The 25,371-nt window shown below is 51.8% G+C and overlaps 4 protein-coding genes across 6 annotated transcripts; 1 reads left to right on the top strand and 3 right to left on the bottom strand.

Moving 5' to 3' along the window:
* Window positions 1–92: 92 nt before the first annotated feature.
* On the bottom strand, window positions 93–1,476 carry Znhit2 (zinc finger HIT-type containing 2). The gene has a single exon (XM_006980675.4). The coding sequence runs from the start codon at window positions 1,336–1,338 to the stop codon at window positions 139–141; it is 1,200 nt and encodes a 399-aa protein (XP_006980737.4). The 5' UTR covers window positions 1,339–1,476; the 3' UTR covers window positions 93–138.
* A 1,945-nt stretch (window positions 1,477–3,421) lies between these two features.
* Window positions 3,422–5,311, bottom strand: Fau (FAU ubiquitin like and ribosomal protein S30 fusion). The gene is made up of 5 exons (XM_042259632.2): window positions 5,172–5,311; window positions 4,847–4,929; window positions 4,594–4,738; window positions 3,760–3,815; window positions 3,422–3,591 (listed from the first exon to the last, which is right to left on the bottom strand). The coding sequence occupies exons 2-5, from the start codon at window positions 4,919–4,921 to the stop codon at window positions 3,466–3,468; spliced, it is 402 nt and encodes a 133-aa protein (XP_042115566.1). The 5' UTR covers window positions 4,922–4,929; window positions 5,172–5,311; the 3' UTR covers window positions 3,422–3,465.
* A 49-nt stretch (window positions 5,312–5,360) lies between these two features.
* Window positions 5,361–8,833, top strand: Mrpl49 (mitochondrial ribosomal protein L49). 2 transcript variants are annotated; one of them, XM_076557699.1, is made up of 5 exons: window positions 5,392–5,519; window positions 5,875–5,996; window positions 6,098–6,248; window positions 7,763–7,887; window positions 7,980–8,247. In XM_076557699.1, exons 1-4 carry the CDS (start codon window positions 5,415–5,417, stop codon window positions 7,853–7,855), a joined length of 471 nt encoding a protein of 156 aa, XP_076413814.1. In that variant the 5' UTR covers window positions 5,392–5,414; the 3' UTR covers window positions 7,856–7,887; window positions 7,980–8,247. The 2 variants fall into 2 exon arrangements, with proteins under 2 accessions (XP_006980734.3, XP_076413814.1); XM_006980672.4 differs by lacking the exon at window positions 5,875–5,996 and having other exon boundaries at window positions 5,361–5,519; window positions 7,980–8,833.
* Syvn1 (synoviolin 1) lies at window positions 8,741–15,952 on the bottom strand. 2 transcript variants are annotated; one of them, XM_006980673.4, is made up of 16 exons: window positions 15,427–15,952; window positions 14,465–14,613; window positions 14,168–14,260; window positions 13,929–14,081; window positions 13,789–13,837; window positions 13,276–13,379; window positions 12,519–12,645; window positions 12,329–12,428; window positions 12,182–12,247; window positions 11,970–12,086; window positions 11,726–11,889; window positions 11,326–11,454; window positions 11,080–11,238; window positions 10,813–10,999; window positions 9,931–10,082; window positions 8,741–9,859 (listed from the first exon to the last, which is right to left on the bottom strand). In XM_006980673.4, exons 2-16 carry the CDS (start codon window positions 14,594–14,596, stop codon window positions 9,750–9,752), a joined length of 1,842 nt encoding a protein of 613 aa, XP_006980735.1. In that variant the 5' UTR covers window positions 14,597–14,613; window positions 15,427–15,952; the 3' UTR covers window positions 8,741–9,749. The 2 variants fall into 2 exon arrangements, with proteins under 2 accessions (XP_006980735.1, XP_076413803.1); XM_076557688.1 differs by having other exon boundaries at window positions 15,574–15,720.
* Window positions 15,953–25,371: the final 9,419 nt, after the last annotated feature.

Raw genomic sequence — 25,371 nt, 5'->3', positions numbered from 1 at the left:
GCAGGCTCAGAAGTTCAAGGTCACCCTCAGCAACTTCCAGGGAAGCCTAGAATAGGGCACTGTCTTTGAGGAAAAGAAAGGTACTGCCAACATCTGGGCAGACCAGTGACATCTTTATTAACGACACGGACACCCAGCTCAGCCCGGGAGTTCCTCAATGAGAGTCCTTGGAGCAGGTGGGACCGGGCCCCCCCAAAGCCGCTCCAGCTCCCCAGTAAGGGTTGCCATCTCCTCGGCTGTGACAGCATGGGCTCGGTGGGCGCTGGCACAGTCTAGAGCCAGTGGTGTGAGGGCAGCCTCGTTTTCGTTGGCCCAGGCCAGCAGGAACTGGCACTTCTTCCGAGCCCGGTAGAGGCGACTTCGCTCCTCGCTGATCACGGCCTGTTTCCGGGCTCTGCCCAAGGTCTGCGCCAGGTGCCCCAGTGCTGTCAGCGTGTAGCCTTTCTGGTTGACAGGGCCCTCGCCCAGCAGAATACGAGCAACCTCTTGCATAGCACCCCGCGTACCCAGGGGCCCGGGTGGATGTTCGCCCGCTTCCAGCACGTGGGCTGCGGCCTGCAGGGCTTCCTCCGTCGAGTCAAAGACTTGCTGGGCGCCCAGGGCTCCGGAAACACCGAGCAGCGTGGCACAGAAATCGGAGAGCAGGGCGTCGTCGTCCCCTCCGTGATACAGGCCTAGAGTGTGGGCGTAGGCGAACAGCACGTTGGGCAGCTGGAAGCGCACGAGTGGCGAAGCCGGGCTGCGGCTCAGGCTGGCCAGCGCCGGGATACGGGTGGGCACCGCGGGCGGCCCCGCGGCCGCGGAGTCTTCAGCAGGCGGCACCGCGGCGGCCGCATCATCCAGAGATTCGGGCGCCGTCCGCTCAGGGGTGGACTCCGGCTCTGAACGATCCCGGCCCGGGGCACCATCCAACTCCTCCAGAAAACGCGGGCCAACCCCGCGGCCCCACCACCAGGGCCGCCACGGGGGCAGAAGGCGCCCAGCTTCGCCACGGCTCAGCAGCCGCTCGAACGCCGCCTTCTCAGCCGGCGCCAAGCGTTCCCAGAGTCCAGAAAGGCCGCTCGGCCGCGGGCCCGGCCCGAGGCCTATTTCCTCAGGCTCATCCTCGGCCTCGCGTTGTTCGCGGAGCCGGCGTAGTGCGCCCGCCAGACGGCTGGGTGAGGCGCTCCGGCCGCGGAGCTCCCGCAGCACCTGGTCGCGGTAGAAGTCTTCCGCGCAGGAGCCATGTGCCCGGTAGCAGCGCAGCGAGCAGTAGGGCGCGTTGCAGCGCGGACAGGTGTAGCGCGCCGGCAGCGCTTCCCCGCCTGGGCAGAAGCCGCAGAGCCCTGCGGGCTCCATGGCAACTGGCGCCGCGTGTCGGGCACCACACAGCGGCTGCAGCTCCGCCACTTCCGGCGCTTCTTCGGTTACTTCCGCCTTTGTGCGTGGGGCGACGTAGGCTCCTTTCGGCCCATTCCCGAGGCTTCTCGGTAACTTTCGTCTTCTGAGTAGCCCTTTGAGCATGTGCAGAAGAACCGAGCTCCTCCCAGCACGGTGGCTCGCTGAGTTCCATAGCATTATGTAGCTGAGCCCAGCCTGGTCCCTGTGGTTTCACCAGATTATGTAAAAATAAACTACCTTTTAAACAAAACCAACAAACCAGCCAACAACAAAAAAATCCAGAGTCTTAGCCGGGCGTAGCGACGCGCCTTCAATCCTAGCACCAGATCAGCAGAGGCAGGCTGATTTCTGTGAGTTCCAAGTCTACATGGTGAGTTCCAGGATAGAGCTACGTAGTGAGACCCTGTCTTGAAAAACAAAAAACAAAATCCCCGAAACTAATAATAATAATAATAATAATAATAATAAAAAGCCCACAAAAATCAAATCATAAACCATGCATGGTAACGAATCTAAAGATACCACATCAACACATCAAATTGAAGCCAGCCTGGGGCTACATGAGACCCTATTTCAACAAAATAATAAACAAATGGGCAGACCGCCTCCACAGTTCAATTCCTATTGTTTTTTCCCCGAGACAGGGTTTGTGTAGCCTTGGCTCTCCTGCAACTAGCTCTGTAGACCAGGCTGGCCTGGAACTCAGAGAATCTGCCTGCCTCTGCCTCCCAGAGCTGGGATTAAAGGTATGGGCCACATAGCTGGGCAGTGGTGGCCCACGCCTTTAATCCCAGCATTCCTGAGTTTGAAGCCAGCCTTGTCTACAGATCCGAGTTCCAGGACAGGATCCAAAGCTACACAGAGAAACCCCGTCTTGAAAAACAAAACAAAAAAAGAGGTTATGTACAACTATGCCTGGCTCACAGCTAGTTTCCTACTTTTCCTCTAGAAAGAGCCTGAGTTGGGGATGAGTTCTGGATTTGATCCTTGAGCAGTACTCAAACCAGCTGTGGTAGTCTAATAGCATTTAGGGGGCTGTGGAAGAAAGGTTACTGAGTTCAAACCCAGCATAGGCTTCAGTTTGAGACTTTGTCTCAAAATAAAAACCAAGTATGCTGGGCGGTGGTGGCGCACACCTTTAATCCTAGCACTCGGGAGGCAGAGGCAGGCGGATCTCTGTGAGTTTGAGGCCAGCCTGGTCTACAGAGTGAGTTCCAGAAAAGGTGCAAAGCTACAGAGAAACCCTGTCTCGAAAAAAAAACAACAAACGAAAACCCCCCAAGTACTTGCTTTCAAATACTAACAGAGTGCCATCCCTAGAACACTCCTGAATGCCACCCTGTCTTTAACATGAACGTGGGACATACCCACACCCTCTAGAGTAAAAAAGCAAAGGGTCCGAGACAGCCGCTAATCGCACATCTACAATGGGCCAGACACTGGTCTCCGAGCACTTTAGTTTTGACCTGCACAACTCGCAGATAGCTCAAGTTCAAGGGAATGGAAGGAGTGTGCAACTCAGCCTCACTCCACGGTACATTCCAAGAAGCAGTGGGTTCCAAAACACAGATGAGCAGAGTGGGGTCTGGGTATCCTGGAAGCCTGTTGCTGGGGTGGAACCATTAATCAGCTGCTCAGTCACAGGTTAAGTTAGCCCAGACAAGATCAAGATGCCAATGTAATCAGGTAATACCTATTTCCAAAGCCGAGGGACCCCATGGTCCTTGAGCTTTTGATACTACAGCTGGTCCCAAATTCAGTCAAGACCTACCCAAACTCTTCCATAGCTGCCTCCACAAAACAGCTTAACACTGAATCTGGTTGGCTGAAACAGAGTTTGTGTGTAGATCAGGGTAGCTTCAAACTCAGATCCACCTACCTGCCTCCCAGGGCTGGGACTAAAAAGTGTATGCCACCACCCCACTAAGAGGTGGCCTTGGTGGAGACTGATTCTCATTTACCCTTCCTAATGACCAAAAGGTACTTCACTAGCCTAAAAGTTTCTTCCTAAGGCCTCACAAATGAAGAAAGCAGTAACAAGTCTGGGCAAAGTGGTTTTATTAGAGTGCCAGAATCACATAGGACTTAGGAATTAGCATTGGGGCCCTTCTTCTTGCCAAAGGTGGGCACGACATTGACAAAGCGACGGTTGTACTGCATTCGCCGCTTGGCACGGCCTGTCTTCTTCTTCTTTTTCTCCTGTTTGGCGACCTGGGAAAGGGAAGCGCTCATAAGACCCTGGTTGACCTCTTCTCCCATGCCTGGCCTCCTTCCCACCAGTACCCCTCCAGGAAAGAGAATGCAAACAGGAAGAAAAGGCCTTGACTTTGCTGCAATAGGAAAAACAAAGTCCAAATATCAATTTTGGCCCTCACTCACCTTAGGAGTTTGACCTCTCACTTTTCCAGCACGAGCCAGAGAACCATGAACTTTACCTGTTGGAGTGGGAGAAAGGAAGCAGGTAAGAAGCAACTCACTGCCCTGCCCAGAACAACCCTTACTCTTGAGGCCAACAAGGAATGAAACGATAGTTGCAGAGATTGGAGATGGGGTCACAGAATAGCTACCCCAGGTTGATTCCCACCTCAATGTCACTGTGGCCAGTTTATTCAGTACTGAGGCTTGAGGCATACTAACGCAAGGACTCTACATCCTTAGTTAAAATTGTACACATAAAACAAAGACAGGAGCACCCTGAGAACCCAGTAAACCGGATTCTGGTTATTATTGCTCTTTTTTTTTTTTTTTCCCTGACATGGTTTCTCTGTGTAGCCCTGGCTGTCCATGAACTTGCTCTGTACACCTGTCCTTAAACTCACAGAGACCTGCCTGCCTGTCTCTCAAGTGCTACCTTGCCACTCTGGATTTTGATTTTAGTGGGGACAACGATAATCAGTCTGGCTACAGACTGCAGTACCATTATGAAATAAAGACCGGCCGAGCGCACGCCTTTAATCCCAGCACTCAGGAGGCAGAGGCAGGCGGATCTCTATGAGTTTGAGGCCAGCCTGGGCTACCAAGTGAGTTCCAGGAAAGGCGCAAAGCTACACGGAGAAACCCTGTCTCGAAAAACCAAAAAAAAAAAAAAAAAAAAAAAAAAAAAAGAAAAGAAATAAAGACCCTAGAAGACACAAGTGTATTGCCACAGCAGTACGCTGACACATGCTGTAACTACACACATTCCATTAGTTCACAGTGAAAAAAAGCAGTCACCTCCCAGCATTCGGCCAGCTACTTCCAGAGTGGTCAGGGCCTCTACACCACATTGGCCTAGGGTGGCCTCATCCTCCAGTGGCGAGCCAGCCAGAAGCAGGACTTGATCTTCCGGGGCAATGCCTTCCAGTGAGGACACATGAGCCTACAATCAAAAACAGAGATACAATGTCTGGAAGCAAACAAGTTTTCCCTGCGTGTCTTGGGATAAAGGAGCACAATTAAGTGGAATAAAAGAGCACTACACACTTACTTTGATCTGGGCGACCGTTTCTTGGCCGGTCACCTCAAGGGTGTGTAGTTCCTGGGCGCGGACAAAGAGCTGCATGTTGGCGACTGAAAAAGAAGGGCTTCGTGAGAGACGGGAAGAAGCGTCCCGGAAGACAGAGCAGGGGATGGGAAGCGGGGCAGGAGACGGCGCCGTTGCACATGCGGAAGGTCGGGCTCGCCAGGGACCTGACTGAGGTCGGGAGACGAGGCCGCAGATCACGGGAGGCCCCGTGACCTCCCCGCACCTTCGGAGCCCGCAGATGGCCTGCTCCCGAGCGCTACAGGTCCCGCAGAACCCCGAGGCTTACCTAACCCGCGGACGCCGAAGCTGCCTCCGCGAAGATGGAGTCAAGAAAGAGGAAGAAGCGGGAGCGCGCACGTCCTCACCGCCTGTCGCGTGTTACGTCACTGTTGCGCGACCGCGCGGGTCGCTCGTATTTGTACCGCCTCCCGCCGTCCTAGCCTTTCCCCTAACGCACTACGCAGGCGTTCTTTCCCTGTGGGCGGGGCGCGCAGGGGGCGGGGCGCGTCCCAGCAGGTTGCGCGCGCAGATGGCGCTCGCTGTTGGTCAATCCAAGATGGCGGCCGCCGTGATCCGAACCGGTCTGCGGGACTGGGGCCGTCGCGTCCGGTGGAGCAACGGGCTGCGGCTGCTGGTGAGAGTTCGGAGCTGAGAGCAAGGGCTGTGTGTGAGCCTCACTGTTACTCATGACAACCCTGAACGCCGCATTCCCCCACGTGGCCTTGGTTTCCTGTATACGCGGCGTGACACTTGTCTCGCGGGTAGATGCAGGGTGGAGAGGGCAGGTGGCAGAGCCGGGGTAGTCTGGGTTTTGGAATGTGGCTGCCGCATAGCTGGAGTTAGTTAGCACCGAGAGCAGCTGCACGTCCTCGCTCGGTGCCTGGTCGGTTCAAGCACCGTAGTCGGAGCTAAAGAATTTCAACACCACGTTCAGGAAAAATGCTTAAGAATACCGTATTGATTCGTCTTATGGTTAATTGGCTTTTCAGGAATGTGGACATGTTTGTCATTTGAGTCTTGGAGAAATCTGGGAATTCAGACTGTTGGAACTGTTCTTCCAGTCCCCCGGGTACCTTACACTCTGGAAGCGTCTGGCGCTTTTCCAGCTTAGGTCTTTTACTTATGCCGTTCTTTCTGCCTGGTTCGTTGCCTGCTAAAGTCCTTCTGTGTTGTGTGAACTAATGGAAATATGGTTTGTTTGTTTTGCCTTAGAGCCAAATCCAGGGTCCTCCTGATAACCCCAGCTTTGTGGAGTCTGTGGATGAATACCATTTTGTGGAGCGCCTGTTCCCCCCTACCAAAATCCCAGAGCCACCAAAGCATAAACATTATCCCACTCCCAGTGGCTGGCAGCCTCCCAGAGGTGAGCTGAGTGATGGGATAGTTTGAAGTCTGCGAGGAGGAAGGTCCTTTGCCCCAGCTGAGGCTTTGAACTTCCCAGTGGGTTTAGGAGTGCTGTTGAGATGGAGGATTAGTATTGTCTCATCCTCCAGGGATGGGCCCAAGAATAGAACCCTATTTTACTGGGGTGAAGTCTTCTCTTGTGGTGAGAAAGCATAGAGAAAGAAGACCATGTGTTTGAATTTCTCTTCTTCCAGGCCAGCTGACTGCGTACAATAGAGAATGCAGCTTAGCACAAAGTCAGTCCTGGTTTGAATTTGGTTTTGCCCTTCATTATTGGTGTGATTTTATTAGTCAGTCATTTAACTTCTTCTAACCTCAAATTCAGCAAATTTGTATAATCTGTTCGGCATATAAAGTAAAACCTTTAGTACTGAGTCCATTGTGTGATCATGTTTATAAAATCTCTGGCACCCAACGTGGGGCTCGAACCCACAACCCTGCGATTAAGAGTCCCATGCTCTACCGACTGAGCTAGCGGGGCTGCCTACCAGATGTTTATAAAATCCCATTGGCATTACAAAGTTTAGGCCAGCTGGAGCTCCAGGCTCAAAAACAGCAAACCAAACAACCAAACCAAAAGAACCCCTTTAACTCCCACCTCTTGTTACGTAAGTTGTCACCCTCACTGGGTCAGTGAGAAAGGAGAGAGTAGTCCAGAGAGGATGTGGAAGACAGGGTTTCTCTGTGTAGCCTTAGCTGTCCTGGAACTTGCTCTGTAGACTAGGCTGGCCTTTAATTCAGAGATCCACCTGTCTCTGCCTCCCTAGTGCTGGGATTAAAGGTGTGGGCCCCAAACTCAGAGATTCACTAGTTTCCCTCTGCTGGGATTAAAGAAATGTGCCACCATATCTGACTTCTATTTTCTTTTTCTGGATAGGGTTTCTCTGTGTAACAGGCTTGGCTGTCCTGGGACTCAATTTGTTGACCACGCTGGCCTCAAAACTCAGTGATCCCCCTGCCTCTGCCTACCAAATGCTGGAATTAAAGGCGTGTACTACCACACCTGGCTTCTGACTTTTCTTTTTGAGACAGTGTCTAAGATAGCCCAGACTAGCCTTGAACTACCTATATATTCTAGGCATGAACAGTCATGCCTAGCTCTTCATTTCTTTTTGAGCACTTAAATGGTAGCAGGCCTGGGGTGGGGCCTTATAGCACTAAGGTGAAAATTCAGTCCTAACTATAAACTGAAGGACAGAAGAGATGCCTTGAAGTCTGGAGGTAGTTTTTGTCCAGTAGGATTTAATGTAGCCAGTGCAGCCAGCCTGAAATCCTTGTACTTGGGAGGTAGAAGCAGAAGGATTAGGAATTCAGGGTCATCCTTAGCTACATGAGTTTGAGGCTAGCCTAGGATTCAGGAGACCTTATCTGTCTCAAAGCAAAAATGAAAAACTTGCTGCAACCCCTTGTGAGGGGAAGGTCCTTGGCTGAGGCCTAGGATAAGCTGGCTTCCTATACCGTACCCCTTTACAGATCCCCCTCCCAACTTGCCCTACTTTGTTCGGCGATCCCGGATGCATAACATCCCGGTCTACAAAGACATCACACATGGCAACCGACAGATGACTGTGATCCGGAAGGTGGAAGGGGACATCTGGGTAAGTGGCTTGGGTCTATTTCTGATCCTTTCAGGGTTGAAGGGGAGGAGCCCTGGGATTAGAAACTGTTGACTGGAGTTATCTTTCCCCAGGCTCTACAGAAGGATGTGGAAGAATTTCTGAGTCCACAGCTGGGAAAGACACCTATCACCCAGGTTAATGAGGTGACAGGTACACTTCGAATCAAGGGCTACTTTGATGAGCAGCTTAAAGCCTGGCTTCTTGAGAAAGGCTTCTGAGGCCTGATGATCAGTCCATGGCAGTACCCTCCACAGACTGGCATCCAGAGAGGAAGTGGATTTGGAGTCTCTGGAATGGGATCCAGAGCACAGGGTTCTTAAGTCAGCCATTCTGGAAACAACCCATCAGGGACGTGCATCCCTGGCCTTTGCTATAAGCCAGACTGGGCTTAGTGGTGAATATGGAAAACAACATAGACAACACAGGACAATGACATGGACTGGAATGGACAAGACAGACAAAAATATCTTAGGTTCTGAGTGCTGTAATAGATAGGGTTGGGGACATCAGCCTGCTGTCCTGGAATCGGCTATGTTGAGGTTTGAAGACAAGAAAATGAAGGCTTTTCAATCCTGCTGTCCCATCCCTTATCAGCCACTTGTCCAACTCCACCATTAAACTGGTTAGCAGTGTTCAGATCCTGGCCACCCTGCTTGACTTCAGACCGAAGGTAGAAGAGATACCAACCTCCCAGTGCTCAGGTTTTCCACGTGTAAGATGAAAGTGTGTCTAGTTAAATATCTTGGCATCCGCATTCCAGGAGACCACGGACCATAAGTCTACGGGCTAGGCAAGGGGAAGGATCCCTGCCCTAAGTTACAAGCCCCACCACTCATTAATGCAAGTTTTTATTTGGCTGTATATACAATTTAAGCTATTAAAATTTGTACAATATTTACAAATTAAATAATCATCTGAAACGGTCTCCAGAAACTCCTGTAACACAAAACCAAAAGGAAGAAAGACAGAAGCAGCTAGGCCTTGGCTCCATGGTCCCTGCCTGGCCCAGAGCCTGTTCTAAACTGGAAAGTCCAGGTACCTAGCCTCACACCTGTTCCTTCTTCCTGGGGTCAAGCATTCAAATCAAAAAGACAAAATTTAAGCCCAAAGCCTCTAGGTACAGAAATAGTTCCAGTCCTGAACTCAAGTCCCACAGGTGGGAGGTGGCCTGCCTCGGGTTCTGGGAGCAGTGGTTCAGGAGCAGCACACACCCTCAGCCAGGCCCACCAGGCAGTGGCTGCTGGGTGAGATGGGAAAGAGCCTGGGGAGGGGCAGGACAGGGTCCCTCGATGCTGCCCGCCTGTCCCCCACCCCCAGGCACTCCTTTCCCTGAGTTGTGTGGTTGCCAGTAAGACATGGAAATGCCACAGGGCTTGGGGGCACAGCCACCATCACAAGGGGGTTCTGAGAAGATGGGGAAGAGGGGGGAGACTGGTCGCAGTCTTGGGGGGGGGGGAGGTCCTGGTCTGTCTTCAGCCCCTCTGGGTTTGCACACTTGGGAACAGAAGCTAATACTGTTCGGCACTGCAGCATGGCCCCACTCTCAAGCAGGGCTTGGGGGGGCTTCACCTTCTCCCAGGGGTGCAGCCTCTATGTTCAGGGACCCAGCAGAAGACAGCAGAAGTGGTAGAGGAAGGTGAGAACTGAACGACATCCCGTGGCTGCCGGGGCCGTTGGGAACGGATCAACTGGGAACCCAGCCACTTCTCGGCCTCAGAGATCCTGCCACTTCCTTCTCAGCCGGGGGTTACTACTCCCTGATGCAGACAGAGGGAGCTGGCACTTGGTGGCAGGACATATTCCAGAGAGCCACTCGAGAGCAGGGCCAGGTCTGGGCAGTGTCAGTGGGCAACAGGGGACTCCAGCTTCTGCAGGCGACGCCGGCGCAGTTCTGCAGCATCAGGCTCTCCATCCTCGGGAAGCTCCTCCGCAGCGCCCACTGACTCAGGAGCTGGACGGAGAAGTCAGAAGTGGAACCCAGAGAATCCTGCATCCTCACCCCTCAGGGTTAATCACACCTACCTGGAGGCTTTTCAGCTTCAGGGACTGGGGGGGAGGCTCCTGGGGATGGGGTAGGGACCTCAGAGCTGGGGACGCTGGTGGAGGGGGCAGCAGACACCACTGCAGAGGCAGTCTCTTCAGTGGGGTTGACGGAAGTAGCTGGCCTGGGGGGCCTGGCAAGAGAAGGGACAAAAGAGGCCTGACCTGGGCATCTCGGGCTGGACAGATTTTCCTTCCAAACCCCACCACCACCATCACAAGCCTTGCAGGGCAAGCTGTCTTGAATTCTTGTGAGAAGCTGATGTAAGTGAACACATGTGGATTCGAGTCTCAGGTGATTCAGCCCACGGACTGTAAATCACTTGCAGGTAGAGACAGAAACAGCTGACCCATCTCAGGTTCGCTTCAGTCTCCACTTAGAGTTAGAGGGCACCTTAGAGGGGGTTTACTGGGTAAGTTGGAGTGCTCAGCCTTGGACTACAGCTACCTGCCAGCCCTTTTCACGTGTCACCTATGACTGAGAATGTGGTTTCTATTCCAATGTAAAGCAAGCAAGCGATGAGACTAGCACTTGAACCTGGCTTGAAGCGACTTTCTATAATCTGCTCCCTCCGTGTCAGGAGTATGTGAGGTGACGAGCTGTAGCAGCAAGTGTCAGGAATCATTTGAGTTTAGAAAAACATGAATAACTTTCACGGTCCGCTCACTAGTAAACACTGACTCCACAGCTCTGGATGCACTTTTTAAATGGAGGATGAAAGCACTAAGCATGACCAAGAGCTCCTGGGCATGCCTGGAGATGGGTGGCCTGAGGCAGCAGAATGTATTACAGGGTACAAGGAAGACAAACGTCAAAGCTACAAGGGACCTTCTTTGAGCTCTACTGGAATCTGGCATACATACCCCAAGGAGGCCAGCACAGTGAGGTACTGGTTGATCTGCAGCATGGCAGCGTCCAGCAGCGTGTGTATGTTGCGCAGACTCTGCAGCCGGGCCTCCAGGTGCTGCCGCTCATGGCCCTCCAGCGCCCGTAGCTCCTCCGGGGTCAGACCGGCAAAGCCCGCGGGGGGCACAGGCATTGGCGGGAAGGCTGGCAGGAGGCAGAGGTCAAGCTGAGCTACCTGGGCCTGACCTCTTTACCCTGAACATCCCAGAGAGTAGCCAACTTACCAAAAGGTGGGGGCAGGGGCATACCCATCCAAGGAGGAGGGAAGGGGAAGCCAGGAGCAGGGCCAGCCTCTGGGCCAGGGGCAGAGCCAGATGCTGGGGCAGGAGCACTGGTACCAGCAGCCGTGGTGGTGGCAGCTGTTCCACTGGGCCGAGAAACAGCTGGCAAAGCACAGGACAAAAGTCAGTCTCTGGGTCTCTGGACGTGACTCTGCCACTCCCAGCTGCCTGAGCATGCAAAAGGCTCACCTGCACTGGTGGACGGAGGAGCTGCAGCCTCTCCTGAGCTTGGGGGAGGTGGGACAGGTGGAAAGGGGCCCATTGGGGGCCACAGTGGGAACATGCCTGGAGGAAAAGGAGGCAGGAGGCCCTGGGGGACTGCAGAGAAAATGGTAGTTAGAGGAGGGAGGACCTGACAGTTCCCATCCCAAGCCAGATGTTTGGCTACTGGGAGCTGACCTCCATTCCTGCGGGCCCCTGAGCTTAGCACTGGTCATCTATCTACTCATCTTCTCACCCCTTCCTGCCCAGAATGAGCTTCTGGAGGGCAGACATTCGGGATTCCCAAGCATTGTCGATACCCAGCCCAGGGCAAGTACCTGAGGGCAGGGAAGGTCCTCTGAGGTCAAAGGAAGGAAGGACCACTTACAGTTGGGAGGCTGTGGCAGCAGTGGTGGGGGATGAGGCGCAGGGGGTGGTCCTTGGTCAGCAGGCTCAGGGGGTGGTGGTGCCTGGGCTGGCAACGATGCCCGCAGGACATCCATACGGCAGGTCGGACAGGTCTGCTGCCGCTGGAACCAGGAGCGCAGGCAGCTGGGAGGAAGACCAGACGGGGGTGAGCAGGTCCTCGTGAGCCTGTGCCCGCGACGCAGGCCCCCCAGATCCTCTCCCACCTGGTATGGAAGATGTGGTTGCAGGGCAGTCTCTTAGCGCCTGTCACCATTTCTTCTCGGCAGATGATACAGACATTATCCATTGCCTGAAGCTCCTCGGGGGTGGCATCTGGATACCTGGATAAGATGGCAGAGAACATGTCAGGACCAGATCTTGGAGCAAAGGGGTCTAGGACAGCGTTTGGGAGGGTAGCCAGGATAAACCCACTTACAGTGTGTTCATGTTGCGGATGGCCCGTCGAGACATGATGGCATCTGTCACAGCTTTCTTGAACTGCCTAAGGAGACAAGTCAGTGAGTGTAGGAAGACAGATGGGAGAAGTCAGTCCGGGACAGTGAAGGGACAAGGCTGGACTCACCTCATAGCCAGGTACATGGGCCTAATGGCAAAGAGTGGGAAGGTGTGCACCTTGATCATGATGGTCATGAAGGCCATGTACAGCAGGACTTTGATGAAACCTGGGGAGGAAAGGCAGAGCACAGCTGGCCACAGAGCTGGCAGGCACACGGGATGCCGGTGTGGCTCAGGAGAGGCCCAGCTCCTGTCACCTGTGAACAGCTCCGTGTAGAGCATGTATACAGCCTTATTGTCCCAGGGGTTCTCGCTCTGGAGGTCCACGGAGTGCAGCACATACTTGATGAAGATGGTGAGCACCATGGTCATCAGAATGGCATACTGGAGGGAGGGACACGAGACAAATGTAAGCACCAGCTTCCCCTTCCTCTAGCCAGGCCCAGGCTTCAGTATGGCAGGTACAGTGGCACCAACCCAGGCTTTGGACACAGATGGGCCCTCCTAGCCTATCACTAAACAACTGGCTCAACCTCTGTTTGCTCATTGGTAAAACGAAGCAACTGGCATCTACAACAACGCAGTTTGGTTGATTATGAGATGTAACTCATGCATACAGTACAAGGCCTGGCATGTGGTAAGTACTCGGCAAATGTGAGCTGGAACACGTCTCCTGGGTGATCCACCCAGCAATTTCCTCCTGTCTATCCATAGCCAGCTGTGGCACCAGCCTCCAGGAAGCCTTCCTTGGTAAGGTGCCCAGGTCAGGGGTCCTCTATACCGGCCTCTTCTGTGCCCTTCTGAAGTCCCTTACGAGTGCATGAGGGCAGGCAGGACTATGAGGGCTGCTCTCTGGTGGCCAGTACGGGGTGTGTGTGTGTGTGTGTGTGTGTGTGTGTGTGTGTGTGTGTGTGTGTGTACGCAGCAGGTGCTCAGGAAGCACTTGTAGGATTGCTCACAGCACATGCAGTACCACCTCGGCTTTGTCCCCCCAAACCCTCAAACACGTTTTACCTCAAAGCCAAACACCAGCTGCACAGAAGCCCCCCGGGTCAGGATGCTATGATAAGCGTGGCTGACGAAGAGGAAGTCCAGGATACCCAGGAGGAACATAAGAGCTGTGGAGACCCCCAGATGGAGGGAAGTGAGGTTAGCACAGGCCTGACAGGCACTTCCTGCTCTAGGACAGCCCCACCCCCATGGCCATCATGGCCATCGATGCAGCCATCTACTCAGATGTGTACACCAAGTGGAATCAGCCCTCGGGGAACTGCTTTTGCCCAGGCAGGGTGTTGGGGCAACCCAGGCCCAAGGGAAAAGGCAGAGAGCTGAGGGCCCAGGCAGCTGAGAAGCCCTGGAGTGGAACAGGGCCGACTATGCAAATTAACTTCTTAAATTATCTTTCCTGTACAGCTGTCCCACAGGGCAGCAAGGCTCTGGGGTACTGCTCACAGGTTTTCACTTTCCCGTTTACTCCTCGGTGGCGTCCCCCCCCAGGCAGCCCCCCTCTTCACAAGGCCCACTTACAGACAATGCGGCAGTGAAAGAGCCAGGAGATGTTGGGGCTGCGTTCCATCTGAGGCAGAGCAGAGAGGGCCCCGTCAAGATGGTCGGGGTCACCCCATGCCCCAATCCACCAGCATGCCCATCAGCCGCTCCCAACTCACAAAGTCCACACGGTCTTCGGCCAACCAGTGGAAACATTTGAGGAAGAGGAGGAGAGTAAAGAGCGCCACAAAGCGAGGACTGAAGTCATCCCGAAACACAGTGAAGGCCAAACAAGTCTCAGTGACAGCATACCAGGACCGCTCCAAAAGGTGCTGTGGGTTGAGCAGGGGATGATATGGAACCCAGTCATTGTTTGCCCGGCTCTGGACCCTGTCCTTTGGGGCCAAGAACATATTACCTCCATCTCTGCTGCCCTCAGCTGCCCAAAGAACACCTTGCCCATCACTTTGCCCAAGAGGAAGACAAGGACAAAGGCCTGGATGTACAGGACCTAAGAGTGGGGAAAAGCCACAGTTTGAGGTCATTTTCTGCTTCCCACCGCTCATCATTCCGACATGTTCCCAAGTCTTATCGTAGATTATTCCAAGTTAAGCAGCCAATGGCTACGTCTCCCTGCTATGACATGCAGCCCTGCCTCTGCCCCACTCCTCCTCCCCTCCCTGGACAGTCCTCCCTCACTGAGCCCTGAACTCACTGCCATGCTGGGGCTGGACTTGGTCAGATACACCACAGTGGGGTAGAACTGGTGTTTGAGGTAGTAGGCATGAGCCACCACTGCCCCGGTCAACGCCAGGCTGGCCGCCATCATGACTGCGGTGCGGAACATCGCCCTGGCCCAGAGACCTGCACAAGGAAAAGGACATTTGCGATGTCCATATTGTGCAAACCTGGTCTAGTCCCTGGTAGCGTCACTGTAGGAGTGAACTCTCACTTCACCATGACAGCCATGAGATTCAGAACAGCATCTACTCCCCATTTCACAACCGAGAAACCGAGACTCATAAGGGTTAAAGGCTCACACTGATGCAAGGCCTGGAACTTGGGTTAGTCTCGTTTAAAAATCTAGGGCTCTTTCCACGCTGCCTGCCAAGCCGCCTCCTCTAGGGAGTCAACGAGGCAAGGCAGCGATGTTGGGAGGAGGGGGGCTCCTACAGCTGACCCTCTGGAGGAGCTGGGATGACAGGCTTTAGAGGCGGGAACGTGGGGCCCGGCTGGGAGAAGGCGAGGCACAGAGGGCACAGCCCGGGAGGCGGCACGGCCGGTGACAGCTGTGCCAGGGTGGTCAGCGTAGACGCGCGCCCAGCGGGGTACGTCAGTCTGGAACCCTGGCACCCCCTTCCCAGCCCCCCGAGCAGTGTCCACTCCGAGTACCGGAGAAACGGCCGACCAGCAGGGTGCAGAGGCGGGATCGAGAGCCTCCGGGGTCGCCTCGAAGCCGCACACCTGTGAGCGCTAGGAGTTGCAAACGTCGCAGGCGGGGCCCGGCCTCTAGAACGGTGGCCGCGCTGCCGCCTGAGGTCTACAGCCATCTGACAGGCCGAAAACTGGCGGCGGAACGCAGGGGGGCGGGCTGATCTCAGTGACCCCAAAGGGCATGGTCCTGGTCCCCGACCCCCTACCCCAACCGCAACCTGGACCAGACTTGGGCCCACTCACCAGGAGCCCAGTGCCGCGAGCCCGCTCAATCACCGCGACTGCGGCAGCCGCTCCGGTTAACAACACTCCCCACCCCCTGCGAACCGGAACTTCGGGGGTAAGACACCTCACTTCCGGCGGCGCGGGGCGCGGCGGAGCGGACCGTACCAAGTGCGCTTTGCGCGCTGCGACCTCGCCGGCGCTTCCAGGGCCCATGCGCACGCAGCCGGGACGAGCAAGAGATGTGGCGCGTGGTCGCGACCAAAGCGGTCTGCCCCCACCACACTTGTTGGTCACCGTAGTAGGGTCGCCACTCTAAACCCCGCCAGGACTCCAGCTGTCAAAATGCCTGGAAGATGGGGCATTCGGCGGGCCGTGCCATGTGGAGGGGGGAGAGGAACGAGCAAGAGCCTGGCTTTAGTTCAGACATAAAAGAAATAAAATGTGCCAGCGCCTCATTCCAGGGACAGGTACGACACGGTAAGAAGTAAAGTGCTTCCTGGGAAAACTGCGTGCAGAAAACAGAGGTGTCTCCCTGGGTCACCTCCCCCAACGCAGGTTGGGTAGGAGTGAGTTGGGTCCCGTGGCTACCGCTGATTGGTTGCGATAAAGTTACGCGGACCAATGAGGAAAAGGAAGAAAAAATTCTGGCCTATAGGAAGAGAAGAGCAGGTGAGTGGTTGCTAGGGTCAGTAGGCAGGGTTGCTCTGGGCTCTGTCCTACCCCAGCTAGCCGCCAACGGAGAAAGCGCGGGTCAGAGGCAGGGGATCCCTAGCCTGCCTCGGGGAACGCTCCCCGCGCCCACAAAGGGAACAGCTCTCAGGTGTGGCCGGGCTGACACGAAGCAGAGCTCCAGTTCTTCCGAGGTTTGGCTGGAGACTTCTGTGCCGAGAGGTTGACTTCAGTACCCCAGGCGCTCCGTCAGCGTGCCTGCTCGTTCCTGGGTGGTAGCCGTCGCTGTTTTCGTTTGTTAGGGCTCAGGCAAGCACCACAGTCGCCAACAGAAAGGAGACCTAAAGCGTCTACCTTGTGCCCTGAATTTTTCTCTTGCCGCCCATAAAATCATTCGTTACCTAAGTTTATCAGCTAGGGGGTGCTCCTCCCGCTTTTTAAGGCGGACTCACTGCAGATTCAGAGTCCTAACATCCTAGGAGTCTTTCGGATCCGTCTGCCCCTGAGCCCCAGAGCTCTTGGTCTCAGTCATCTTCCCTACCGTCCGCTTACCTTACCACGGTGGTTCTCAACCTTTCTAATGTTACGACCCTTTAATACAGTTCCTCATGTTGTGGTGACCCCAACCATAACATGATTTCAGTGCTACTTCATAACTATAATTTTGCTGTTATGAATTATAATATTTAATATGTGATGCATCATAAAGGTCTCGACCCACAAGTTGAGAACCTCTGACTGGTTCAATTTGTAACTAGTCCTAAATTAGCTCTCTATGCCCTCCCCAATAAGCTTTCTATGACCTTCTGCTGGCTACCTCCAATCCTAGAGACTCAGCCTTCCCATTCTTCTATTTTTTCTTTCTTTCTTTCTTTCTCTTTCTTTCTTTCTATTTCTACCTTCCTTCCTTCCTTCCTTCTTTCCCTTCTTCCCTTTCTTTCTTTCTTTCTTTCTTCCTTTCTTTCCTTTTTTTTTTTTTTTTTTTTTTTCCGAGACAGAGTTCTCTGTGTAGCCCTGGCTGGTTCGATTCAGTTTTGGAAATAGTTTAGTGGAGCGGAGAGCACAGTGGCCAACGCCTGTAATCCCAGATGTTGGGAGGCTGAGGCAGGAAGGTGACTAAATTGGAGGCCAGCCTGGGTCTATAGAGTGAGATCCTATCTCAAAAACAAATGAGGGCCATCTGATGGCTTGAGTGTTAAGACAATGGCTGCCTAATGTCTGGAGTCCAGTCCCCAGGGACCCGTATAGTGGAGGGAGAGAACTCTGACCTCTACAACCCTTTTAAACTATTTGCTGCTCGAGTTTATCAGCTAGGGGGTGCTCTTCCCATGTGTATGAACAAACGCAGTACAGCCTGTAATTCCAACTCCCCTTAGAAGCTGAAGCAAATCTTCAAGGCCTGCCTGGGCAACATGATATTAGTGAATTACCTAAACACTGGGAGGTAAGAAATGCTACTGGCTGGGCAGTGGCAGCACACACCGTTAATCCCAGCACTCAGGAGGTAGAGGCACCGTTAATCCCAGCACTCAGGAGGTAGAGGCAGGTGGATCTCTGAGTTGAAGACCAGTCTGGGCTACAGAGCGAGATCCAGGACAGCCTGGGCTACACAGAGAAACCCTGTTACAAAAAAACAAAAGGAGGAAAGAAAGGCTACCGGAGAGCTGGGAAGAAGATTGGGCAAGTAAATGTACATGCCATGCAAGCTTGAGGACCTGAGTTCAGATCCTTAGAACCGATGTAAAAAGCGGGCTGTAGTCACAAGCCTGGAGTCCTTGTACTGTGGGAAGACAGGCAGGATCTCTGGGGCTTACTGGGTGCCGGCCTTGCCCCGGGTTCAAGACAGATCTCAAGAGAATGAGTTGGAGATAGTGTAAGACACCTGATGTTCTCCCCTGGCCTCCGTGTGCTCACATGGACACGTGCACTTATACTGCACAAATAAAACTAAAGAAAAGTGAAAGGGGGTATCAGAGTGGGGGGTGTGGTAATGAGTGAGGAAGGTAGGCTAAGCTTCATTGAGGAGGTAAGACTTGAGGAAAGACCTGCAAACACAGAGGATATCCGGGTAGAGCTCCAGCTGCAGGTACAGAGATTCTGATTTGTGGAAGGCAGCAGGTGTGGCTAGAGAGGAGCTAGTGAAGAATGGGTAACAGATGAGGGGCTGGTCCAGGGTCAGGTCTCGGTGGACATCATGGGCCTTTATTCTGAGTAGCATGAGGACCCACTGGAGGGTGTCAGGGGTAAGACACTTTGACATGGTTTTTTTGAGGGGTGGGGTGGGAGAGGGAGAATCTGAGACAGGTTTTCTCTGTGTAACAGTCCTGGCTGTCCTGGAACTCACTCTGTAGACCAGGCTGGCCTTGAACTCATGAGATCCACCTGCCTCTGCCTCCCAAGTGCTGGGGTTAAAGGCATGCGCCACCACTGCCCAGCTTGACTTAGGTTTAAAGGGATCTCTCCAGAGCCTGTGATGGAATAGAGCATGGTGGGGTGGCAGGCAAGAGTGGGAGCCATTAGGAGGTTTTGCAGTCATTAGGCGAGAGAGGAAGTCTTTTACCTCAGCATGTGTAGGCTCACATTTTCTTTGCCATCTTCTCCACCACTGCCCTAATCCAGACCATCGTCGCCTCGTGCCGAGCCAGATGGAGCAGTCTCGTCCCTGTCCTTGGTTTGTTGTACTACCTCTCCTGGGGCGATGCACGGGGTGCCTGCCCATCCCAGATGGGGCAACAACAGAGCAAAGAAACGATTCCTACCCAGTCCGGTTTGAACCAGAGTTTATTGAGGTTAATTCCGGGAGCACGGGTTGGATATGACGGGAGCCCAGGCAGCTCCATCACTGAAAAGCCCACCCAGCGTGGGTGGTAGCCCTCAAAAGCTGCAGCCCAGGAGCTGAGATGCAGAAATTGTCTGTGAACTTCAAACTAGCTTACACAGACCCTGAGCTCAAAACGGGAACCATAAGTGATTTTTGTTTTTTAGTTTTTGTTTTGTTTTGTTTTGTTTTGTTTTGTTTTAAATAGCAACAAATAGATTTCTGAGTAAAGAATAATACCAGTGCTGAAGGGCATGTCAGGTGGCTCAGTGGTTAAGAGCTCTCACTACATCTGCAGGAGACCAGAGTTCAGATTGCAACACCCACAGCGTGGCTCACAACCACCCATAACTACAGTTCTAGGAGATCCAATGCCCTTTTTCTGGCCCCTAAGGGCATCGTGCATGTATGTAGTATACACCCACACACACACAGGCACACACGCACTCGCACAGGCAAAACATCTACACAGGTAAAATGAGTGTGTGTGTGTGTGTGTGTGTGTGTGTGTTTTCAAGACAAGGTCTCGCTATGTAGCTCTGGCTGTTGTGGAACAAGATCTGTAAACCAAGCTGGCCTCAGACTCAGATCGGCCTGCCTCTGCTTCCCAGGTATTGAGATTAAAAGCATGTGCCACCATGCCTGTCAAAAAATAAATACATTTTTTAAAGGTAAAAATGTGCTAGGTAGTGAAGGCAGAGGCAGGTAGATCTCCATGAGTTTGAGGCCAGTCTGGTCTACAGAGCAAGTTCCAGGACAGCCAGGGCTACATAGAGAAACCCTGTCTGGAAAAAACAAAACGATAAGAATGTCAGGTAATCACACAGACAACAATCCTAAATATTCACTGAAAAACAGAACTTGGGGTTGGGGATTTAGCTCAGTGGGAGCACTTGCCTAGCAAGCACAAGGCCCTGGGTTCGGTCCTCAGCTCTGAAAAAAAAAAAGAAGAAGAAGAAAGAAAGAAAAGAAAAACAGAACTTCAAACTCACAAAAGCAAAATGTGACTGAACTTCCAGGTAAAACATAACAATCTATAATAGTTAAATATTTCCATAGTCCTTTCCCAATGATGGATAAAACAAATAGAAAATCAGTAAAGCTTTATTAGGTCCTAGGAACGTGATCATCCTGGTAGGCACAATTGACATTTATACTCTGCCCCACCCAACATCGGACTTTATGATCTCTTTAAGTGCCTTCATCTTTTGGTTGGTTGGTTGGTTGGTTGGTTGGTTGGTTGGTTGGTTGGTTGGTTGGAACGAACAAGTTTTCACTCTGTGGCCCAGCCTGGAACTTTCTCTGTAGCTCAGTCTGCCCTTGACTTGCAGAATCCCCTTAACTCAGTTTCTTTCTTCAGCTACAACACAGGCCAGAGTACAAGGTGTACATTCTGTTTTCCTTAAGTGCATGTGGAACATTTACCGAGATAAACCATATTCTGCACAGAAAATGACTTAATGTATTACATTTATAACTCCCAGCACTTGGGTGGCTGAGGCAGGCAGATCTCTGTGAGGTCAAGGCCAGCCTGGCCTACATAGTGATTTCACAGACAGCCAGTGAGGCCTTGTCTCAAAAGAAAAGGAAGGAAGGAAAGAAAGAAGGAGAGAAAGAAAGAAAAATTAAGGAAATAAATGGATCCTTTGAGAATATTAATATAATCAACAAATCCTACCCACGATTGATCAGAAAAAAAGAGACAAAAGACAACTTACCAGTATCAGAAGAGATGGGGTTTTTTCCTTTTTTTTTTTTTTTTTTTTTTTTTTTTTGAGACAGGGTTTCTATGTGCAGCCTTGGCTATCCTGGTATTTACTCTGTAGAACAGACTGGCATTGACCTCGCAGAGAACTGCCTGCCTCTGCTTCTGAGCGCTAGCATTAAAGGTGTGTGCCACCACCACCTGGCCGAGGTGCTTATTTTATAGCCGAGGCTGACCTATAACTAATATGTAGCCTAGCATCAAATTGGCATCAGATTGGAACGCTCTGACTGTAATTCCTGCACTAGGAAGGCAAAGGCAGGATGATCTCTGAGTTCAAGTTCAGCCTGGGCCACCTAGTGAGCTCCTGGCCAGCCTGCAGTGCAGTGTGAAGCCCTGTTTCAACTGCCCTCTCCTCTTCCTCACACCAAAAAAAAAAAAAAAAAAAAAAAAAGACCCATAAAAATTGATCAACTTTTAAATTAAACCCTTTTGCTATTCAAAAAAAAAAAAAAAATAGGGGCCAGGGGGATGGCTCTGTAAGGCAAGTATTAGTCATACAAGCATTCAAATCTTGTTCAGATCTGCAGCTTGTCTGCCTGTAATCACAGCTCTGGGTAGGAAGAGACAGGAAGATTAGGAGTTGAGGGCAAGCCTGGGCTACCTGGGCTCCTAACAAAACAAAAGCTAGTGGTGGATGTGGCTCAGTAGAATGCTTGTCGAGTGTACATGCAGCCCTGAATTCAAGCCTGGCTTCATAAACCAGGTGTGATGGTGCATAATAATAGCCCCCTTCATTAGGGTGGTGGAGGCAGGAGAATCAGACCTTCAGGGTCAGGCTCAGCTAGCTACATGAGACTTTCTCTCTTAGTTGCTCTTTTCAAGACAGTTTCTCTGTGTAGCCCTGTATCCCTGTGAGATGTGTCACTGTGACTGGTTTAATAAAGAGCTGAATGGCCAATAGCTGGGCAGGAAGAGTTTAGGCTGGACACTTCTAGGAGGCAGAGAGGTCTTGGGGAAGAGAAAGGCAGAGTTGCCAGCTGGATGGGATGTGGAGGAAACAGGACATGCTAGAGGAGAAGTAAACACCACGAGCCACAGGACAGCATGTAGATTGATAGGAACAGGTTAATTTAAGTTATAAGGGCTAGTTAGAAACAAGCCTAAGCCAAGGCCGAGCTTTCATAATTAATGATAAGTCTCTGTGTCATGATTTGGGGGCTGGCAGTCCAAAAAAAGGCTGCTACATCTAATTTTTATTGTGATTAAACACTATGACCAAAAGCAAAAGGGTTTATTTGGCTTACATGTCCTCATCACAGTCCATAATGACAAGAAGTCAGAGCGAGAACCTGAAGCAGTGGCCATGGAGGAGTGCTGTCAACTAGAGCCTTCCAGGCTTACGTTCAGCTACATTTCTCACACCCTCTGGAGCCACGTGCCCAAAGGTGGTGCTGCCCATGGTGGGCTCTCACATCAGTCCTCACTCCAGAAAATGCCTCTGGCTGGGAGCACATCTTTGATCCAGCACTTGGGAGGCCAAGTAAGGTGGATCTCTTTGGGTTTGAGGTCAGCAGAGCCAGGAAAATCTTCTTTAAGCTTGTGGGTCAGCTAGCCAGAATAGTTACCATGGCAGAAACAGTGAGACCCTGTCTCAATAAGGTGGAAAGAGAGAGCTCACTCCCCAAAGTTATCCACTAAACTTCCCACATTTGTTGTGGCACAAAAGCACCTGTGTGTGCCCACCCCATACACACACACACTAAGAAGTATTTATCTTTTTAAATTTATGTGTCTGTGTGTGTGTCTGTGTGTGTGCCTGTGTGTGTGTGTATATATATATTTGTGTGTGCAGGTGCCCAAAGAGTTCAGAGGTGCTAGATCCCATGGAGCTGGAGTCACAGCTAATTGTGAGCCATCTGATGTGGATGCTGGGACCTGAACTCCAGTCCTTTAGAAAAGCAGTATGAGCTCTTAACTGAAGGGCCATTTCTCTAGCCCAATAAAAAGGGGGGGAAATAAGTTTTAAAAACAAAGGATTGACTGGGTGTTGGTAACACACACCTTTAATCCTAGCACTCAGGAGGCAGAGCCAGGCGGATCTCTGTGAGTTTGAGGCCAGCCTGGTCTACAGACCGAGATCCAGGACAGGCACCAAAACTACACAGAGAAATCCTGTTTTGAAAAACAAAAACAAAACAAAAACCCACAAAGGATTTTTAGCCAGGCCATGGTGGCATACACCTTTAATCCCAGCACTTGGGAGGCAAAGGCAGGCTGATCTCTGGGTTTAGGCCAGCCTGGTCTACAAAGCCAGTTCCATGACAACCAGGGCTGTTACATCGTGAAACCCTGTCTCTTAAAAAAAAAAAATTAAAAAAAAAAAAAGATTGTTGACATAATCCACCATGCTTAAGATAGTTTGTTTTATGACAATCATCTGACTTGTCTCCCTTGGCCAGTCCCTGATCCGGGGGGCTGGGCAGATGGGTGTGTAGAGGGGTGTGAATGGATATTTGGATAGACAACAAGTGGATAATGAAATAAATTGCCTGGAGTCTAACATAATCAGGAACTAGAGGTCAGTAGCTTTCTGTAGATGAGGAGAATGTCTGCTAGGATTGTTGGAATTTCCTGGGCAGGGGTCCTGCCAGATCTTCTAGAGGTACTTGGAGTTGCAAGTCACAGGAGGAGCACATGCAGCTGTTCTAGGGAAGACAAGAACTAAACTGAATGTGGTGTAATCTCAACACTCAGGAGCCAGAAACAGAAAGATCCAGAGTCTGAGGCTAGCCTGGGCTACATAGCAAGATCCTGTCCCAAACAAACAACAAAACCACATGCTTAAATAAACATCATTGGCAATACAAGATCTGGAGCCTCCATAGCACAGAGCCTCCAGAGAAAGTCACACTGGATCGGCCAGAACCAATCCCCCAGCAGTTCCAGGGTGTCTCACCTAACTGAAATTGGATGAGATGTAGAAGTCAGGGTTTTAACCTCTCCAGCTCTCCAGGACAGAAGCTAGGAGGGACTGGGACACAGAGAGCAACAGCTCTCACCTTTAAAAGGGTTCCTATGAGGAGGAGAGAAAGATAAGAAACTTAGATATCGAAGAGGAGAAAGACAGAAACACAGGGGCGGGGCAAAAGACCTCCCTTCTTGCTAGATCAGAGCACACTGCACAGCCAAGTGCAGACCCTTCCAAACACCTGGTAACCACGCCCATGGTCAAATCATCCCCTTATGCAGCCCTGCTGGGTAAAGCAAGCTCAGATTTTCAGACCCTGTTTACGTTCTCACTAGGAAACCTCTGTGGTCTCTACACAACTGACTTTTCCCATGCTGCTCTAACAGAGGCTTCTGTGACTGGCCATGTGGAGATCTGCATGGCCTGCTTCTAGTGTCCCCTGTCCCCAGCCATGCTCTTTGTATCATGATCAGACATGGTCTACTTTGTCCACATCCCCAAACGCCACTTCCCTTTCAGTCTGATTGACTTCTCTGAGCCACTCCCTATCCAGAGTGCAGTAGCTGGCCTTCCTTCTCCCATTGGTCTGGGAAACCATTCATGTACAGCCACAGGCATTTCCAGCATCAGGCTTGAACTCCACAGAATGAGTCCATGTGCTCGGCATTTGACCCAGTGCAAACACAGGCCTGTATGACCAGAAGAATCACTTCTGTGTGTGACCTCCCAAGGGCAGAGCTCAGAACAATAAAAAACCTCTTCTACTTGCTGTACACAGAAGGATCACAGACTGGCGTCTTGTGCTCAGGCCGTGTGCCGGGCACAGTTTTAATCCTCATGCCAATCTCATGACCAGGCACCATCATTAGGCCTGTTTCATAGGTCAGGAAACTAAGGCATGGAGATTAAGCAATTTGCTCAGGTTTGCCCAGCTACCAGGGAAAGGGGCAAGACTCAGTGGCACAGCACTTGCCTAGCAAGTGTAAGACCCTGGATTCCATCCCCAGCATCACAAAGGAAATAACAATAAAGCTGAGAGCGGGGACTAGAGAGATGGCCCCTCCATGAAGGGCATTCGGCTGCTCTCCCAGAAGACCTGGGTTTGGCTCCTGCACACATAGAATGCCTTACAACTATCCATTACTCCAGTTTCAGAACTGCCCTCTTCTGACCTCCAAAAGCACCAGGCATGTCCACAGAGCACAAATATCCATACGGGCAAAATATTGATACCCAATCAAGATAAATAAATTAAAATTTTAGAGCCTCAAAATATAAATGTAAGGGTTGTGGATATAGCTGAATTGATGGAGGGCTTTCCTAGCACACATACATTCCCAGCATAGTATAAACCAGGTGTGGTGTGATGGTACATAATAGTAATCCCAGCACCCAGGAAGTGGAACCAAGACAATCAGCAGTTCAAAGTCATCCTCGGATACAAAGAAAGCTCAATGCCAGTCTGTGTTAATTGAGACCCTGTCTCAAAAAAAAAAAAAAAAAAAAAAAAAAAAAGCAGCCCAAGAAATAGCTTAGTGACAGGCGGTGGTGGCATACGCCTTTAATCCCAGCACTGGGGAGACAGAGGGAGGGGGATTTCTGTGAGTTCGAGGCCAGCCTGGTCTACAGAGTGAGTTCCAGGACAGCCAGAGCTGTTTCACAGAGAGAACCTGTCTCAAATACCACCACCACCCTGAAAAAATAGCTTAGTAAATAAAGGCATTTGCCACCAAAGCTGAGAAGCTTTTTGATTCTTGGGACCCACATTGTGGAAGGAGAGAACTCACTCCCACAAGTTAT

Source organism: Peromyscus maniculatus, chromosome 1 (genome assembly GCF_049852395.1).
Source record: "Peromyscus maniculatus bairdii isolate BWxNUB_F1_BW_parent chromosome 1, HU_Pman_BW_mat_3.1, whole genome shotgun sequence".
NCBI classification, from domain to species: Eukaryota; Metazoa; Chordata; class Mammalia; order Rodentia; family Cricetidae; genus Peromyscus; species Peromyscus maniculatus.
Note: the sequence above shows the minus strand (reverse complement) of the source record. Positions and strands in the feature narration are given on the sequence as shown.

Bases quoted from the DNA above. Each gene is read 5' to 3' on its own strand.
- Znhit2 (XM_006980675.4), bottom strand. From the start codon at position 1,338: ATGGAGCCCGCAGGGCTCTGCGGCTTCTGCCCAGGCGGGGAAGCGCTG.
- Fau (XM_042259632.2), bottom strand. From the start codon at position 4,921: ATGCAGCTCTTTGTCCGCGCCCAGGAACTACACACCCTTGAGGTGACC. The intron at 3,816-4,593 runs GTGACTGCTTTT...CCACTCCAACAG, and splicing joins AGCTGGCCGAATGCTGGGAG to GTAAAGTTCATGGTTCTCTG. The intron at 3,592-3,759 runs GTGAGTGAGGGC...TCCCTTTCCCAG, and splicing joins TGAGAGGTCAAACTCCTAAG to GTCGCCAAACAGGAGAAAAA.
- Mrpl49 (XM_006980672.4), top strand. From the start codon at position 5,415: ATGGCGCTCGCTGTTGGTCAATCCAAGATGGCGGCCGCCGTGATCCGA. The intron at 6,249-7,762 runs GTGAGCTGAGTG...ACCCCTTTACAG, and splicing joins TGGCTGGCAGCCTCCCAGAG to ATCCCCCTCCCAACTTGCCC. The intron at 7,888-7,979 runs GTAAGTGGCTTG...ATCTTTCCCCAG, and splicing joins AGGTGGAAGGGGACATCTGG to GCTCTACAGAAGGATGTGGA.
- Syvn1 (XM_006980673.4), bottom strand. From the start codon at position 14,596: ATGTTCCGCACCGCAGTCATGATGGCGGCCAGCCTGGCGTTGACCGGG. The intron at 12,429-12,518 runs GTGACAGGAGCT...TTTCCTCCCCAG, and splicing joins CTACACGGAGCTGTTCACAG to GTTTCATCAAAGTCCTGCTG. The intron at 9,860-9,930 runs GTAGGTGTGATT...TTCTCCGTCCAG, and splicing joins TGAAGCTGAAAAGCCTCCAG to CTCCTGAGTCAGTGGGCGCT.